The sequence below is a fragment of the Canis aureus genome, chromosome 12 (genome assembly GCF_053574225.1).
Source record: "Canis aureus isolate CA01 chromosome 12, VMU_Caureus_v.1.0, whole genome shotgun sequence".
Lineage (NCBI taxonomy): Eukaryota > Metazoa > Chordata > Mammalia > Carnivora > Canidae > Canis > Canis aureus.
In genome coordinates this window covers 13,271,288-13,289,815 of record NC_135622.1, presented here as the reverse complement: position 1 = coordinate 13,289,815, position 18,528 = coordinate 13,271,288, and the positions used below count along the sequence as shown (strand labels likewise).

Below are 18,528 nucleotides of genomic sequence, written 5' to 3'. Positions count from 1 at the left end.
ATAATTTGCCCATAACAATGTTTTCAATTAGCATAATCTGCTAAAGAGTTCAGAGTGTTTCCCCTGTTAATAGCATATATCCATCTGGAGCTGGATATGGGGAAGTCAGGGTCCTGTAATGACCACCATTTGATGTTATCCCGGGAGGACAATTGATGGCCTTTACCTGGATAAGTAGAACTTGAGGGCATACCTCTGGGATACAGAGAGCTTACCACTGACTAGGCAAGTGTGTTTATTCTACCTTAGAAGTGCTTTATATGCTTTATGGAGTGCATTTTATGTCTGTTTTATACATTGCCAATAGTATAATGGCACAGGCATCCTTGAGGCAGTGTTTCTAAAAGCTTGTGGGTTAATAGGTGTTAGATTAAAAATGTAATAAATGAATAATAAAGGCAATTGATTAGGGAAATGCTTGGTAGTTCGAGTTAAATAGGTCTTCTCAGAGAAATGAATTTATTTGGCTGTATTTTTTGTTTATTTTTTGCAAAGAGCAGTCACTAATTTTGGAACTGCTGATGTGGGAATTAGGGTCATTGAGATTTGGATTATTCCGCATAGAATTTGCCACTTTGTTGGAAGAATTGTTCTTAGTCTTTAGTCTTTCTATACTCATAATAACCTATGGCAGTTAACAAGCAAAAATACAAATGTTGGGCGTTGGCTTGGGCCTAACAAATTATAATGTCTGAAAGGTATGATGTGGAAAAGTTTCCTAGTGAGTCTAATGTATTCTAGAGATTGAAAACTACTGAATAAAAATATGCCTCTGGACACTGGCTAACTGCATTCTTAATCCTATTTGAGTATGCTAATAAGCTTTGAAAGTGACTTGTCAGCTTCTAATTGCAGGTAAGCTCAGTTTTCTGTGTGCTTAACAAAGGCTTTGATACTCTATTTGCAAGCCCTTTTCTTGCATCAAAAGGAAGATAACTAATGGAGCATTTGTGTATTGAGGTCAGTATAGGAAAGTTTACCAAGGTGTTACTTATTTATCTTTTGTTAAGTCCATGTAGCCTCTCCAAGAACAAATGAAATGGAAATTAGAGACTGACCTGGAACCTGCTTTTTAATCACCATGTATGTATTCTACATGTTCTTCCCACGTCACTCTGAAAAAGCTCATCCTGCTTCTACCACCTGGATCTTCTACCAAATAATGGAGAAAAGCTGATGGGTTTATTTACTTAGTAAAAGAAGACTGTTGAAGAAGGAAACAGAGAAATTATTTTAGTGCAAAGTATAACATGGTATATACAAAAATATATTCTATATGAATTTAAAAGTCTTTATGAAATTATTTCTTGTATTGCTTATGTCACTTTAAAATAAAATACACACACACACACACACACACACACACTCATGACACTGCAAAAACTTAGAAGAGGAAATAAAAAGAAACCCAGAAAGTTGGAGTTGGGTAGGTTTATCCAGCAACTGTCCAGGCAGGGAGACTTATACTTAGGGAATGAAAGGGAGCAAATTTAGCCACCCCAAAAAATGCCCCTTTGGTATATTGGTTATTTCAAGCTGTTTATTTTTTAAGAAACTACAGATCTAAAAGAAGTTCTTAAAACTAAGCAGAGACATTTATGTTTTAAAAAAGATTGATTATTTATTTATTTATTTATTTATTTATTTATGAGAGAGATCATGGCACATTTGAGAACTCGAGTATGGGGGAAGGAACAGGGGGAGAGGGAGAAGCAGGTTCCCTGTTGAACAGGGAGCCCAATGCAGGGCTCCATCCCAGGACCCTGGGGTCATGACCTGAGTTGAAGGCTGATGCTTAACTGATTGCTTAACCCAGGTGCCCCAAGACACTTACTTTTATAAGGGAAATCTCCATTCATTGTAAGAGTGTCTCCCTCAGTACCAGGAAGAAGGGGATGACTCCAAATCTCTTGAAACTGTTATTAATGGAGAAGGAATGGACTTAAATCTTAAAGCAGACTTAAATCTGTGTAACAACCTTACCCTTGTTTACTGTGCTTTTCTTGTAAACTTCCATAACTTACTTTCCACCCCAAAGATTTTTTGTCTTTAGCTGGAGGTGGTATTTAAGGTCATGCCTTTAGCCATTTTGATGAGTTACTGAGTTTTCATGGGTCTCTCCCATATCTACAAGAGGTATACATGTTAAACTTTTGATTTTCTCCTGCTAATCTGTCTCGTGTCAATTTGATTCTTAGACCAACTAGAAGAATCTTGAAAGGTCGAGAAAATTTTTTTCCTCCCCAACAAGACCCTAAGCATTCTTGCCACCAGGGAAGTAAATATCCTGCCATGGAGTAAAGATGTTTCATATGGCTTTGTGATGGATAAAATCTCTCTCCTGATGCTTTTCTTCTCTCAGCTCTCACTACGTGCTCATCTTGCAACTACCTATATTACTAATTAAAAATTCCCGGCATTTAGATTTTGAATCAGGGAATGTATGAGCTATTCAAAACATGAGTAGTTCAGTATCCCTTCCTGCCTTCCCATGGCCTGCACTATCAGTCATTCCTTCTTTCTCTGGTTTTTGTAGCCTCTTCCTCTCCACTAGACCATTTCTATGAACATTTAAACAAGCTCTAGACTCTCCAGTTATTAAATATACTTTCCAGGGACCTCTCACACTCTAGTTTTTGTCCATTCATGTCCCTTTTCTTGACAGCTAGATTCCTCCAAAGAGTTATCTAATACTTCTGTCACATGCAACTCACATACCCTCCATTTGGCTTTCCTTTTCATTTATGTTCATGGCAACCACTCTCATTAAGGTCATCAGAGACCTCTGTGTCCTAAATTCTATGGATATTCCTCAGCCTTCCTCTTGACCTTTCAGAAGCCTTCAACATACCCACCATACTGGATTTATTAGTTTTCAGTGGTTATTGTAACAAATTACCACAAACTGGTAGCTTAAATTAACATAAATGTATTTTCTTGCAGTTTTTGGAGGCCAGAAGTAAAAAATCAAGGTGTCATCCAGACTACACTCCCTCTGGAGGCTTTAGGGGAGGGAAACTCTGTACTTTGCCTCTTCAGCTTCTGGTGGCTATAGGCATTCCTTGACTTGTGGTCAAATCATGCCGATATCTACCTCATGGTTATATTGCCTCCTTCTCTTCTCTGCTTTCTCTTATAAGGACATTTGTCAATGATTTTAGGGCCTACTGGGATAATCCAGGATGATCTGCTTATCTCAGTGTTCTTAATTTAGTCACATCTGCAAAGACTTTTTTTCCAAGTAAGGTGCCTTCCAAGATTCTAGGGATTAGAATGTGGACATATCTTTTGGGGGGCTACCATTCCACTCATTATATGGAGTTCTATCTTCCCTTGATTTCTGTGATGCCATACTCTTCTTCTGATTTCCTTCCTGACTCTATGGCTTCTTATCTCTCTCCTTTTCTGTATTCTTCTCCTCTACCTGACTTTTAAAAATGTTCACATACATCAGGTCTGGGTCTTGGATCCTCTTCTCATCTCACTTTGCCCTTTCTCTCTAGGGTAATATCTTATAGCCCCATGATTTCTATTACCATTTATATGAACAACTGCTCCAAATTTCTTTATTTAACCAGACCTTTCCTAATCTTGATGCGCATGGATAACCTACTTGACATAGTCATTTGAGTGTTTCAAAGGCATTACAAATTTAATGTGTCTAAAATAGAACTCATCACCCCTTTTACCCCTCCTCATCACCACCCAAAAAAAGTTTGCCCTTCCCACAGGATTCCTTAGCTCAGTGAATAACATTACCATCCACCCAGTTGCTTGTACCAAAGTTATCCTTGATATTTCCCTCAGTCTATCTCCCCACGTCCATTATCAAAAACAACTGAAAATAGTTTCAAAATCTGCCTACTCTCTTCTTACTGCATTACCTTAGTCTTAAGCAGCAACCATATTTTCATCTGGATTAGCGCATTAGCTGCCTTACTGGTCTCCCATTATCCACTCTCAGTCTCTCCAATCCATTTTCCATATGGCAACCTGAGTGATTTCAAAATGTAAATTGAATCATATTACCCTTTTTGAAGGCTTTCATTGATAACATTTAAAATCTTTCCTGTAGTCTCTAATGTCCTGCATGATCTAGCCCCATCTGTCTCTACAACTTCATCTCTCTTCCTTGCCATTCTCCTTTGACCTCCAACTGTATGCATCTCTACCTTCTGAAGTTTCTGAGAGTTCCTTCCTGCATCTGAATCTTTGCACATGTGTTTTCCTCATTGGGAAGGAAGAAATTTTCCTTGGTCCAAGGTTTTTCTAGGTGGACTAAATTAAATTCACATGAGACAGATTAACAGGTGAAAACATATTTAGTTTCATATGTATGGGACTCCACACGGACATGAAATTCCAAGACAGTTGGGTGATTTGAAGCTTATAAGACATTCTGAGTTAAAGAGAGGGGTAGGAGTCTAAGGAAAGGAAGGGGAAGAAGATCTTTAGCAGGATGGTGAGAGGAGATGTTTAGAAAACAAAGGTTGCCCTGTTAGGTAGGTAAATTTATTAGGTAAAGAGGAATCTTTGTTAGTAGATCTCTTCCTGGTACAGGCTCTTCTTGCCAATGTAAATTTAGGCAGTTGAGGGGGAGGTAAAGAGCTTTTCCTGAATCTGCTGGGTTTCAGCTGCTTTTATCTCAAAATAGTCTTTATGCCAAAGTGGCTCATCTTGGGGTTCTTACACTTGGCCCATACACCCTCTTTTCCCTATTGCTAGATAACTTATATTCTTCAGGTATCAAAGAAAATATTGCTTTCTCAGGGAAACCTTTCCTAACCATCCCCCACTCTTTGACTTGATTAGGTCCCCTCCCACCCTGTTGTTTTCAGTAGTCCCTTTAACTTCCTTTTATAACACGGATCAGAAGTATTCTTAATTATTGTCTCCTGACAATGTAGATACCTCTAGGGCAAGGACTGTATACCCTGTCAAAGCACCAGTCGAGTACAGTGTCTAGAGTAAATAGACACCCAGAGTGAGTGAGTGCATCTAATGACCTGAGTTGCTAAGATGTAACTGAGAATGGACTAAACCTGAATCTAGTACTGCATATTTGAGGTAAAATAACATTTTAAACTGCTATTCATAATATTTAATTTAAATAATGGTATTAACCAGACTGAACGAAGTTCACAAAACTATAGGAAACAGAATAGTAGAGACTAGTTTTTATAGCAATTTCTCAGACAATTCAGCCAAATTCCAGATAATTCAGCCAAAAGTCCCAAGTATTCTTCACAGTCAAGCTGTTACCATGGGCACAATCCAGGTTTATAGCTTCTGAAAAATTTCAGGTTCAAAGAATAGCCAGTTTTTGGTATGAGCGCATTGGATCTGAAAGTTGTGGGCATTCAAAGTATTGAACTGATGAAGCATGTATTGTAGAAATGTCCTAGGCACATTAAAAGTCTTGAAGTTCTTTATGGCTGGGAACTGGGCTTTTATTTCAAGCCAAATACCCTTGACCATGGTAAAGTACTAAATCAAATGCCTAGCAGGTCTTAGCACCCCTATTTTGACTCTGTGCTGGCTACATGCTTTTCCATCTTAACCCAAAATAACAACTCTTATTTTCCATTTTCAGCATGTTTGCCATGTGTATAGAAGGGAAACTGAGGTAGGGGAGAATAAATGTCAAATAGTTCTTGGATTTCATAATGCAGTATACATGCAAGCCAGACATAAAAAACCCTTTTATCTACTGTTGAGGTCCAGTTCTTGAAGAACTTCTCAAGCCGTGACCTACTTCAAACTGCACATTTGTTGTTTGGATAGATAAGAGGAAAGATGTGGCAACAGATGATTTGTATGGCGGAACTAGTTGTCATTGTTTATCAAATCTTGTATTACCTATTGCCATGTGACATCTTACCGCAAAGCTTAGCGGTTTGAAGCAGCAAACATTTGTTATCTCAGAACTTCTGTTGAGTCAGGAATCTAGGAGCAGCTTAGCTGGGTATGCCACTACCTCAGAGTCTCATGAAGTTGTTGTTGTCAAGTTGTCCCTTGGCTTCATCTGAAGCCTTGACTGGGGGAAGATGAACTAAGCTCACTCACATGGTTGTTAACAGAATTCAATTCCTTGTCACATGGGCCTCCATAACATAGGTGGCCATTCTGATTTGTGATCCTACTTATGTACACAAGCATTTCCCTCATCTCTAGAAACTTGGAGGGTATTTATTATGTCCCCACTACGCTAGGATGACACATAATGTACCTTGTTGTGGGTGAAGATCAAGTGAAATAATGAACATCAAAGGTCAAAATCTGGTACCTTCTTTGGTCCTACATATAGCACTCACTATCTGGATGGTTTTCTTTTTAGAGTGAAGTTGGACAGATTATGTGCCTGAAGTTTGAACATAGATACAGAAGTACTTTATAAATTGTTAAACATTATACACATTAAGTTGTTGGATTGCTTCTACTTAGAGAAACCTAAGCTTGCCAATTGTGTGGAAAACACAGGTTAGAATAGTATAAACTACAATCAACACTATGTAGCCTGCTGAGAACCACTTTCCTAGTGTTATCAGTCCCATATCTCAGTGTTTTCAACTTCTCTAAAGTGTTTGCATTAAATTGGGTAACATCCCTATGTTGGGATTATAGTATGTCTCCATTCCCTTTCTGATGAAGGAGAGCATCCTGCAGTTTTGCTCTGCAAGTTTCACCTTGCTCTTGAATTAAATGGGTTATTCTGTTCTTTGTTTCTCTGCCCTCTCTTTTTCCTTATGGTCATATGCACTTAGGATTTGTTTTTTAGGCAAAGGCAGATATTTTAGAAAACTGAATACTGGTTATCTCTGGGTGATTTCCATACTGATGGGGAGAAATCACTGTGCTGATTATAACCAACTGCCAAACGACGTGGGACTCGATCCCGGGTCTCCAGGATCAGGCCCCAGGTTGAAGGCAGCGCTAAACCGCTGAGCCACCCAGGCTGCCCTTTCCTTGTCTTTTAAGATTTGATTTTCTTTCTTTTTTTTTTTTTAAGATTTGATTTTCTAATGTTCATAATGGATTAAAAAGTTATAAAGTTATAAGAACTTTAAAGGGGAGTAAGCAGTAATTTTTTTAATGTACCCAGAAGCAGCGAAAGACTTTCTCATGAATGTTGACAAGATGGAAATGAGTGAAGAAAAAAATTATTAAAGGAAATTTAAAGATGCCCCAAGGAGAAAGGAAGAGAGATTGAGAATATAAGCCTCCATCTTGCTTTTCACAAGTTGAGAATCTAATTGGAAAGAGAAAAATTATGCCTATGAAACAGAATAGTTAGGGACTGCTGGGTAGCACAGTGGTTGAGTGTCTGCCTTCAGCTCAGGGTGTGATCCTGGGGTCCTAGGATTGAGCCCCACACTGGGGCTCCCCTCAGGGAGCCTGCTTCTCCCTCTGCCTATATCTCTGCCTCTCTCATGAGTGTGTGTCTCATGAATAAATAAAATATTTTAAAAAAAGAAGAGACTAGTTACTTTAGTATGAACACTGACCTCACAAGGTATAAGAACATGGAGGGGGGAAGCAGTGAGTAAAGACTGAAATGATTTTTGAAGAATAATTAAGATTTAAATAAAGAACAGAAAAAAGACACATTCCAGATGATAGCAAACATATCAGTGTGGAATTGGAAGCCAAGTATAAGCAATTCAAAAAATACGTATGTACTTTAAAGAGTTATAGGCAGACACTCACAAGAGGTAGACAAAACTTAAGGCCAGCAAAAACTGCCACCAAAAAAAAAAATTAAGAAAATAAAACAAACACAGCATTTTTAATTTATAAATTCTTTTATGAAACATAAAAATTATGATATATATAATAAAAGTCCTTGTAACAGATTAAAAAAAGATACGTACCCTGATAGAAAAATGGTCAAAATACTTGAGCAGAAAAATGACAAAATAAGAAATCAAATGACCCAGGAAGTAAATCTCAAAATATTCAGCCTCAGTAAAAATCACAGAAATGTAAATGTAAATCATAAGTGACAATTTTTCTCTTCTGAGACTGGCAGTGGTTTAAAAAATAATAAAATTCAGTGGGACACCTGGGTGGCTCAGTGGTTGAGCGTCTGCCTTTGGCTCAGGGTGTGATCCTGGAGTCCTGGGATCGAGTCCCACATCAGGCTCCCTGCAGGGGAGCCTCTCCCTCTGCCTGTGTCTCTGCCTCTCTATCTCTGTGTCTCTCATGAATAAATAAATAAAATCTTAAAAAATAATAATAATAGTACAGAGGAATAGGCACTTACATTCTACTGGTGGGAATTTAAATGCTCATGGCAATGTGACAATAAATCAAGAACCTTAAAAAAAAACATAGTTTCCAATATAGCAGTTCAGTTTCTGGAGTTATCCTAAGGAAAACATTGAAAAAGATGAATGCAAGAAGTTAATCTAACTCTTATAACATGGAAACATTGAAAATATCCCAAAAGACACTATGGTGGTATTAACACAGAAATGAGAAAAGGCAAATGATAGAGCATCATGCTGTTACTCTAAGAATGGATGCTTGGGGGAATATGTGTGTGTATATGTGTCTGCATACACATAAGAGAACTCAGAATGGTTATATGCACCACATTGTATTACATACATATCACTATTAACAATAGTTTTTAACTCTGGGTAGTTGGACAACTGGTAACCTTAATTTTCTCTTATTTGTTTATCAATACAGTTAGCACGTATTATTTTTTGAAATATGTTTTAGAGAAAAACAGCTTGAGAATCAGAATAAGGGGCAGTTGCTCACAGTGTTCATTGAGAATGTATTTTCTCTGCCTATTTAAACATTAAGGAAGCTGTGTGACCTTGATTAGGTTCTAGAGCCTGCAAAAAATTGACTTGAAAATATCCCCCCTCGCACTTGCCTAGAAAGGTAACTGAGCCTAGACATTTCTTTTAACTCTTTAAGAGTTACACCTGTATAGTTGATAACTGCAGAATATGGTTAGCTTTCTAACAGTTACAGACTAATAGTTTCTGTTCATCTATAGTTAATAACTTTGACTTAGAACTTCAGAAGCATCTGGAAGAATCCGGATGTTCTAGGTTTTCATTTCCTTGATCCTTTCCTTTGCTTCTGTTTAGGTTCTATCATAATGAATGGATCCAGTGTAGCAAATACATCACCTAATGTAAAATCCAAAGAGGATCAGGGATTAAATGGGCACGATGAGAAGGAAAACCCATTTGCAGAGTACATGTGGATGGAGAACGAAGAAGATTTCAACAGACAGGTAAAGAAAGAAGTGGAAGGCCAAGATGCATGTAACTCAACAGCTATAATATTTTACCATCAATCTGTAGCAAAAGAAATGGGCTTGTCAGCTTGAGAATAATTTAAATAAATGCATGGAGGCCTGGTCTGGGTTGACCCAAGAAGCCTCTTCAGCTGGTAAGACACCAGAGTATAGTACTTTGGAAGATACTGATGCTTTTCTTTTTTTTTTTTTTTTTTTTTGATGCTTTTCCATCACATTGGTTACAAGAGGATCTCATGCCACGGTGTCCTGGCGTAGACTTCTGGGGAACAGTAGCTGTGGGAAGATGGGCGGCCTGGCATACTCCCCACGTGGGAACTCAGGGACTGATAGAATGTATGTCTGAGATGGAGAAGTGTGTTAGGTGGAGAAAGACTAGACTGTTTGAACAAAGACTCAGCAGTAATCCATTGTCTTGTATCGCGTGACATTAATAGCCCAAGATAGGCATTGTAGGTAGACAGTGATTCTCCAACCACCTGGTTCTCCAGTGGTGTTGCTCTGGCACCGCCAGGATGTTTATCAGCTGAGTAACTGAAAGATAACTAGAAGTCTAGCCACGGGGAAAAGGGGAGAGCTAAAGGCCAAGGAAGGGATCTCCCTTTAACCGAATGATGCATCTTCTGGATGACATTATATGATGAATAGTTACGTGGCCATCATCAACGTGGGAGATGGGAAATGTGGTTTTAACTGAACAGCCCAGTGCTCTGGGAAGAAGGAAACAAGTTGAGCGGAGCAGCCAGCAGTTTCCTCCCCAGTCAGCTCACTGTGTCATGATTTGTGTGACTAGCACATAGATCATGCAGGTCTTGAACAGTCATGTTTAATCTTATGGGTTGGAAATATTTTGTGGTGGTTGTTACATTAAGTACTTCATAAGTATCTAATTTACTTGAGATCAATGTGGCTAATTGTAAGGTTGAAGACTATTTTTACATCTTGTGCTACTGATGACTTCTGAATTCATGAATAACTGTATGGGCTAGTCTGGGTGATTATTTTTGTTTGACTTCCCCTCTGATGGTGGTGCTAGTGAGCTATGAATCTATCACCACTAGCCCACAGGAAAAAGATGACCAAATGTGAAGCCTGGGGCCTGTTAAAATCACACTCCGTTTGCAGAGTGAACCATATTCTTTACTAAGACTTGACAATGTCTGCCAAGAGGTCTAAAATATCCTAGATACAAATTGCTTTAGTGTAGGGCAATCTTTAAGAAATAGAGGTGTTTAAATATTCATATTTTTCCTTGTTTTGAAAGGATACCTACATTGATGACATCATTTTCTGTTGGTTTGCCAAAAAGTGTTCTTTATATCTTTCTAAGGTTCTGAAAGTATTTTTCTCCTTTAGGGGCCTCATTACCAGAAAAGAGGGCCAGGAGCTGAGAGTTGGTTTTGATTTAATCTCCACTATCCAGGTAGTGGTCTAGTTATGTAATTCCTGTACCTTTTTTCATACTTGTAAAATGGGAAATTTAAGAAGTTGCTTCTTAACAAGATTGAAAAAACAATCTCAAGCTTTAAAATGATTTTCTGTAAGTGCCATCTGAAGGGAAAGTTTCTGCGTCCCATATTAGAGATGTTAGAAGAGGTGTGAAGGCCTGGACTTCCTGCTGTTCTGAGTAACTGTTTCCTTAGTCTTATTGTTGATGGAATTTGGTTGAAAAAACTAAAAATTGTGTTTTCTCTAGCCAGTCATTCGAAGCATTTTAATTCTTAGTATACCTCATGCAGGATCATTCCTTTTTTTTTTTTTTTTTTTTTTTTTTAAGATTTTATTTATTTATTCCTGAGAGACACAGAGAGAGAGAGAGGCAGAGGCATAGGCAGGGGAGAAGCAGGCTCCCACTGAGCAGGAATCATGACCTGAGCCAAAGGCAGATGCTTAACCGACTGAGCCGTCCAGGCGCCCCTTAACCCCTTTTCTTTTTAGTTCGCCTTTCTTTTGTATGTAGTTCTTCTTTTTTAAAGATTCATTCATTCATTCATTCATTCATTCATTCATTCATTCATTCGACACAGAGAGAGAGAAGCAGAGACTTAGGCGGAGGGAGAAACAGGCTCCCTGTGGGGAGCCCAATGCAGGACTCCATCCCAGGACCGCAGGATCACGATCTGAGCCAAAGGCAGATGCTCAATCACTGAGCCTCCCAGGTGCCCATCATTCTTAACTGCAAGAAAGAGGTAGAAAACGTCCCCTCTGGGATGGGAAGTGTCAGCTCCTCCCCTTTGCTTGCTAGGTGGAGGAGGAACTTCAGGAGCAAGACTTCTTAGACCGGTGCTTCCAGGAGATGCTGGATGAAGAAGACCAAGACTGGTTCATTCCCTCACGGGACCTGCCTCAGGCAATGGGACAGTTGCAGCAACAGTTAAATGGACTGTCCGTCAATGATGGTCACAATTCTGACGATATTTTGGTAAGAGCCTACATAGTTGCACATGAGACCTAGTGGAAATAATAGAGAATTTGGAGTGACATAGTTTCTTTCTGGCCCTACCACTTTGGGCGAGCCTCTGGAGCATCTGACCCCTGTTTTCTTCACCCATCCCCTGGGCATTGCACCACATACAGCATTGTGAAAACATTACTGTGGCATTATCACCAACTCTCATTTTCCCCAGTGGGCCTTTCAGAGTAGAATTGGGATTAGGATAAGAATTTGAACACAGAAGAGGTTTGGTTTCAGATGATCACTTGCTGTTGTTCTTTCCTTTTACTATTCCTCAAATCTGTATTTATAGCTTTGAATGATGTGGTTTTGGAAGGAACATACTCCTAAAAGGCCACTTTCCTCTTAAAATTAGAAGACTGGATAAACCAATTTCCTGCCTTTCATGTTTACTTAAAGTCAGAGCTCTGTGAGTGACTTAGTTCTCACAGAACTCATGTTCCAAATGACTCTGGCCTGCGGTTTGCCCAGGTTTTGGACATTCACAAGAGAGTAGATAACCAAAGAGAATACAGTGAGGTGGAAAATAAAGGGGTTGTGGTCACCAAACTGGTTTGGTGGAATACTCTTGATTTTCATCGAGTTAAGGTACTTGGTGAATTGCAAAATTATTTTTGGAGTCAAACTTGCAACGAAAGCATCAAGAAGAGAACTGACATCGAAAGCAGGAAGGAGAAAATGAGGTTGCTCAAGGTTTAGTATGCCTGGAGCCCTGGGCAGGAGCCCAGCAGTGGCAGCGTGAGGTTTTTTCCTCTCTTGGAGGCTGAGGGTACTGGTAATAATGGAAGCGGGAAGAAAATAACTTTTAATGTGGGATTTCTTATCTCTTGGTTCTTATTTCAGAGCAAAAGTAATCTGAACCCGGATGCCAAGGAATTTATTCCAGGAGTGAAGTACTGAGCTGCAGAAAGTTTTGAGGAGAATTTGTATGTCCCTCCACCTGGGGACAGTGCTGCACAGAGAGGCAGAGCTGAAGAAGGGGGCGGGGCAGGGCGGGCGAGGGGTGCTCCGTGGGGAAGGGGGAGAGTGATTTAACTTGACCCTGTGATTGGAGTAACTAATGTCCTCAGTCTTATTCGACAAGCCTCTGAGTCTCTGAGTATTTCTCTTTTGTTCTACTGATTTTGGTTTGGAGCAGTTTCCTATCATTATTATTAGTAGCAGTAGTATTAGCTTTTTGAGTTAAGGAAATTGCAGTCTTTTTCTGCCTTCATCAGGAATGTTCTGCTGTGTGTGTGTTTAGCCAAAATAAGCTGACCAAGAAAATCTGGGTGTTTGAGAATGTCCTTCTCATCCTACTGTACACTTACCAAGGGCAATGAGCACCTGGGGAACTATTTATCGAGTACGTTCAGCTGGAAGAGAAGAGGCACGAGTGGAAGAAGCAGGTGTTTGCCAACCAGAGTTCACCAGCCCAGCTCCCTTGACCCCCAGGGCTTTCCTGCAATGAAGCAGATTACAATGGCCTGCCAAGCCAATGACTCCTTGCCTGGAACCCCATTCAAGAAAACACAGACTTAAAGTACTGATTGATGGTAACTCCTTTGATGGTTACCGAAGTTTGGAAATGGCAGGGGTGGGCTGTGACAGTGATTGTCATTCAGGTCACTCAGTCACTGCTGGCCTCTTAAGCCTCTGCTTCCAGACAAAATCAAACTCATTATTCATTATTTACCAGGCAAAAGAGCTCTGTTTGTCACTTTGTCTCTCATGGCATCTAGTCCCCTGTCTCCTTCCCACCGCTCCCTACTCTATTTTTAAGGAAGGATGTTGTTACCAAAGGGGAAGGAGAGGTATGCATCAGCTTTAGTCTGGAACAGTCAACCCTGAACTCTGTTCATTGTCTCAAGAGTATTTTGACAAATTTTTGCCAGCCCCATGAAGACTTGGTCCTCCCAGTATCTCCCCTTAGTAAATTATTCCCAACAATTTTTCCCAAGTAAATGTATTTTTCAGGACACCAGCAAGAAATTCAGATCACAATTTGGATGCTTCTCCCCACCTAACAGAATTATGCAAAAGAACTTAAAAAAAAAAAAAAAGGCCTGGGAGAGTGAGGTCTTCTTGACCCATGTGACCACATGACCCACTGGGACAGTTTCAGCAATTATAAAATTTTGCTATTCCCACATGCCCAGTTTTACGAGTTTTCTAGGTTGGGCTCTTTGGGTATTTCTTTTGTCTTTCCTGACTATAAACCATGGTTTTTTTTGTTGTTGTTGTTGTTGTTGCTACTCATAAGGAATTAAACTGGGCACCAGAAACTGCCTTTTGTGTGATAAAGATGTAGGTGGCAGAGTCAGGTCTAAAGGAGAACGTGTGTAGTCCAGGCCGTCGTCCTCAGACTGGGACGTGCAGAGGCCTGAGGGGGACAGCGGCTTCTGTATGACTGCTGCTGTGTGGTGGGACAGGCCTATCAGAAAAAGACCATGGAATGAAGTCTATGTAAATTCAGTATGTGGATATGGGACAGAGGTTGGAAGGAAAGGACTAGTGTCTAGAAAGCTTAGGAACGTCTCCCTTTTCTTAGGTGCTCCCTTGTTGACTTTTTGAACAGCTGATGACTATTGTCAGATTTAAAATATGAACCCACATCCTTTCTTCATTTGAGTCTATAGGATTATGTATATCATTGTTTGCAGAATGGCCTTCCTTGTTAGTTCGGTCACATGTCCTAGGAGAGAGTAGCTTAAGGAGTTTAAGGAGCCGGTTGTGTCCATTAATTCCCAAAGCCTCTACCTCAGGCTGGGGTCGTTGCCTCTAATAGGGAGAGAGCCTCGGAAGTGTAGGAACAGAGAGGTCTGTCTGTCCCTGGCTCCATTTCCTTCTTCAGTCTCCATTAGGTTGTCCAAGCTCAGAGTCCTGAAGGCTGTGGGAAATATATCGAGACACAGAAGGAGCCATTTTCTAGACCGTGGGCGTCTTTGTGGTCAACAACAACACAGCGGCTTCTAGTGCGGCTCCCAGCCCAGTAGAGCCCTATAGGGATCCGGATGGAGCCATTTCTTCATCCTGAAGAAGGCTTGCTCTCCTGACCAGGATAGGCTGAGGTGTTGGGTGCTGTGCAGAGGGCTTGTCTGTCAGCTCTGGGGTTCCGTTTTGGATGTCAGTCGTTAGCATGGTTTCACAAAGCAGATCTGGGCAGGAGGAAGAGAATTTCCTGCCAGATGAGCAGTGGAACCTGAGGCCTGGACTTCCTGGTCCCATTCAGACACGAGAGGGTGCTGACTGCAGGAGCAGGAAGCCACTGGCAGCACGACCCCTTTCTTAGCAAGTAGCTTGTGCCACAGACCGTTTCTTTCCATAGTCCGGCCCTTTCCTCCATCGTCAGTATGTTGTGAGGTGGGAGCACAGTTGCCACCCAGGTCATAGGCTCCTTATTAGAAAATGCGTGTGGGTCTTGTTGGACCTTTGCTGGGGAAAGGCTGGGCACCCTTGTCCCTGATGTTTCCTTGTAGGAAACAGTCTGGGTGCATGCCAGCCAGCCACCTTGACCCTTAAAGGGCGAGGCAGGTGTTTTATAAGTGATTATTTTGACGTTGAATTTAAGCCACGACTTTGTTTAAACTTTTCCTATTGGCAACTGGAAGTTTGAGAATTTGTATAGAAATAGAATGTGTATTTTCTTTCTTTCTCTTTTTTTTTTCTTCAAGATTTCATTCTCTTATTTGACAAGTAGGCAGAGCAGCAGGCAGAAGGAGAGGGAGAAGTAGGCTCCCTACTGAATGGAGAGCCCCACGTGGGGCTCCATCCCAGGACCCTGGGATCACGAACTGAGCTGAAGGCGGATGCTTAACCACTGAGCCACCCAGGTGCCCCTAGACCGTGTATTTTCAATGAGTGCCAGTTCTGGCCCATCCCAGTGTTGGTTTATTAGTGACTGATTTCTGAGTTTTGTGATTATTGAACTCTAAAACCCCAAGATTAAAATTATTTTATCTCTTGCTCTTCAAGAGGAAAAAAAAAAAAAACAAGGAAATGATTTTTCACTTTCTCCAGGTCTTTGAACTGCAGTGGAAAATATGACAGCTACAGCCCAGACCTGAGCACCTGTGACTGTGTGTCTCTGCGCATTTCTGACTGCAGCAGTTGACTTTTGGGGTCACATATGGTCAAACCAAAACATTGTAAGGAAAAGGCGGTCCTTTGCAGCACCTTTAGTTTCCAAAGTCAAAACAGCTGGAGGCTCTTTAATTGAGGTTATAATGCTAACTATAGCTGAAAAATATGTTTTTAGGGAAAGACTAAGCAGCATTTCTGACATTGTGTCTTGTCCTAGCATCTGCTTTGTCTTGATTTCGGAGAGGCTAGGGAGTAAGGAGGTTATTACAATACTCTGGCCATTATGTACATCAGAGAGGAAAGTTGTGTGAAGAAGGAGCTAAAGGAAACCGCTTGACTGAATCCTCCTGTTTGGTGCTGCTGCAGACCCCATGTAGAAACATCAGGTGCAAAAAAAAAAGAAACATCAGGTGCCTGGAAGTGAACCTGCTGTGATTGGAGGGGACTGCTGTCCTTCCATAAGGGTCCCAGCATCCCAGGTGAATAATGTTTCTTGGTTTAGATGATGTTTAGATGTGAGCACGAGCAGACACCTGACAAATTTGACCAAGATCTGGGGATGCCTACCTAATGGGGAAGGCTGTATCTCCAGCCACTCCCCCCGGGGGATAACACCTTAGTTTGGGAAATAAGCAGAGGGTACAGGAGGATTGACGCAGTTCTGGTGTGCACTGGGAGACTCTAAGCTATTCACTATAAAATACTACCGTATTTTCACCATGTAACTCAACACTGATAATTCTGCCCTATTGATTGAGCCTTCAGAAATGTTTAATGCTTGATGTGTGGTTGGGAAGCAGCGATTTTTTTTTTAACAACTTTATTGAGGCATATTTTAATTCACCCTTTTCAAGTATACAATTCAGTTATTTTAGTAAGTTTCCCAAGTAGTAGGGCCATAACTCATACTCAATCGTAGACGTTTTCATCCTGCCCCGTGAGATCCTTTGTGTCCATTTACATGATAATCCCAGCTCTGGGCAGCCACATATTTTTGTCTCTACAAATTTGCCTTTTCTGGGCGTCATATCAATAGAATCCCACAAGCTGTGGTCTCTTATAGCTGCCTTTTTTCACTTAGCACATTTTTGAGTTTCACGCATAAGGCATAACATGTGTCGATAGTCTCTTCCTTTAGAGTGCTCAGTACTAGTCCACTGATGGAAATGCCACATTTTGTCAGCAGAGAATCTTACCTACCTGGATTTCAGCCTCCTGTGGTCTAAAGAGAACCCTCAGAACACAGGACTCCTAGGGCAGGCCGCTGCGCATATGAGATGAACTGCTTTTCAGAACCAGCCTTGTCATAAGAGGCTCCATGGGAGGAGCCCAAACTGCTGCAGAAATTTTTATAACTTTGCAACTTATTTTTTATAAGGGACTTTTGTGCTGTCTACAACACATCAGGACTCTTGAACCATCTGATAATTTAATGAGTATATTTTGCATGAACACAAAAGTGAAACCATCTGTACTCTGTTGACTATTTTATCCTCCCTAACTGGATGGAGGGGAATCTCTGAACTTTATGAATACAGTATTGTCTCCATTACAGAGTTGAACATGTATTAAAGATTGTGCTGCCTTTGTTGGGTGGATTTGGAGAGCAGGACAGCCAGCAGAGGAGGTCAAGGGGAGAAAGGGAGTAGAGCCTGTGGAAACATGAAGTCCCAGAGAGTCTGTGTGTGGTTTACACATCTGCAGGTGTGGATGGCCAAGTGCCCCTCGTGCCCCGAGGCAGCTTAGCACCTCTAACAGGACTACGTCTTGACTTTCGACTTTGATCCTTGTTTCACAAGTTTAAAGCTGATCCTCGTTTCACAAGTTTAAAGCTGTTTTTGTTCCTTTTTTCTCCTTTAAATAAATATTACATGGTAGTTATTAATATGTCTTTGGGGGAGGGGGAGGGCTTTAAAATTGAAGATGGTTTTCATAAAAATATAAAAAATGTGGGGAAAGTTACTTTTTAAAAATTTTGCTATACAAATCAAATGGCAGCTGTGGAAAAATCTCAATAAAATGAGAATAAAATGCATTTGCTTGCCGGCAGTGGTACTGTTTTTCTTAAGGTTGGGTGATTATGTATCATTGTGCATGGAAGGTATGTGTGGTGTGTGTGAGGTTTTTGGTTCTTTTTTAAAAAAACATTATTTATGGGGAGAGAGGGAGAGAGCAGGAGGGGCAGAAGGAGAGGGAGAAAGACTCTCACACAGACTCCCCACTGAGCACGGAGCCCGATGCAGGGCTCCATCTCACAACCCTGAGACCATGACCCGAGCTGAGATCAAGAGAGCTTAATCGACTGGGCCACCCATGAGCCCCTATTGAGAGATTTTTGTCTCCAGATGGATCATGGTTTTAGTCGCATCGCTTTCCACTCTAAATAGTGTTACAAAATAGTAGAAGCTTTGGTTTGGAAGTTGCAGACCTGAATCCCACCTCCAACACTTTCTTAGTGCCTTCAGGCTGCACTTCAGTTTATTTATAAAGACGGGACACCTCCCTCCTAGGACTGCTGTGAAAATTAGACTGAATTAAATTTCAAAATACTGCCTAGCACAAGAAAGGTGTTCAATACATAGTGGCACTAATGAGCACAGTAATGTGTACAGCTTTGGACAAGGTGGTAACAGGAAATCCTTGGACTTGAAATTGGATAGCTGTTATCTTCCTGCTTCAGGTGAAAAATGGACTCCTATCTAGAAAACAAGTAAAGGTTATGAATCTGCCT

At 40.7% G+C, this 18,528-nt stretch overlaps 1 protein-coding gene across 5 annotated transcripts in view; it reads left to right on the top strand.

Annotated features, from left to right (window-relative positions):
* Nucleotides 1-15,774, top strand: part of PAIP2B (poly(A) binding protein interacting protein 2B) — a 30,686-nt gene extending 14,912 nt beyond the window's left edge. Inside the window, exons 2-5 of one of the 5 annotated variants that reach the window (XM_077842834.1) lie at nt 1,125-1,253; nt 9,108-9,256; nt 11,526-11,702; nt 12,579-15,774. In XM_077842834.1, coding sequence (XP_077698960.1) covers nt 9,119-9,256; nt 11,526-11,702; nt 12,579-12,635 — 372 coding nt within the window. In that variant the 5' untranslated portion in view covers nt 1,125-1,253; nt 9,108-9,118 and the 3' untranslated portion in view covers nt 12,636-15,774. Of the gene's footprint in view, nt 1-1,010; nt 1,254-9,107; nt 9,257-10,636; nt 10,704-11,525; nt 11,703-12,578 lie in introns of those variants that run through there. The other 4 variants (XM_077842833.1, XM_077842832.1, XM_077842830.1 and 1 more) reach the window with 4 other exon arrangements.
* The last annotated feature ends 2,754 nt before the right edge of the window (nt 15,775-18,528 follow it).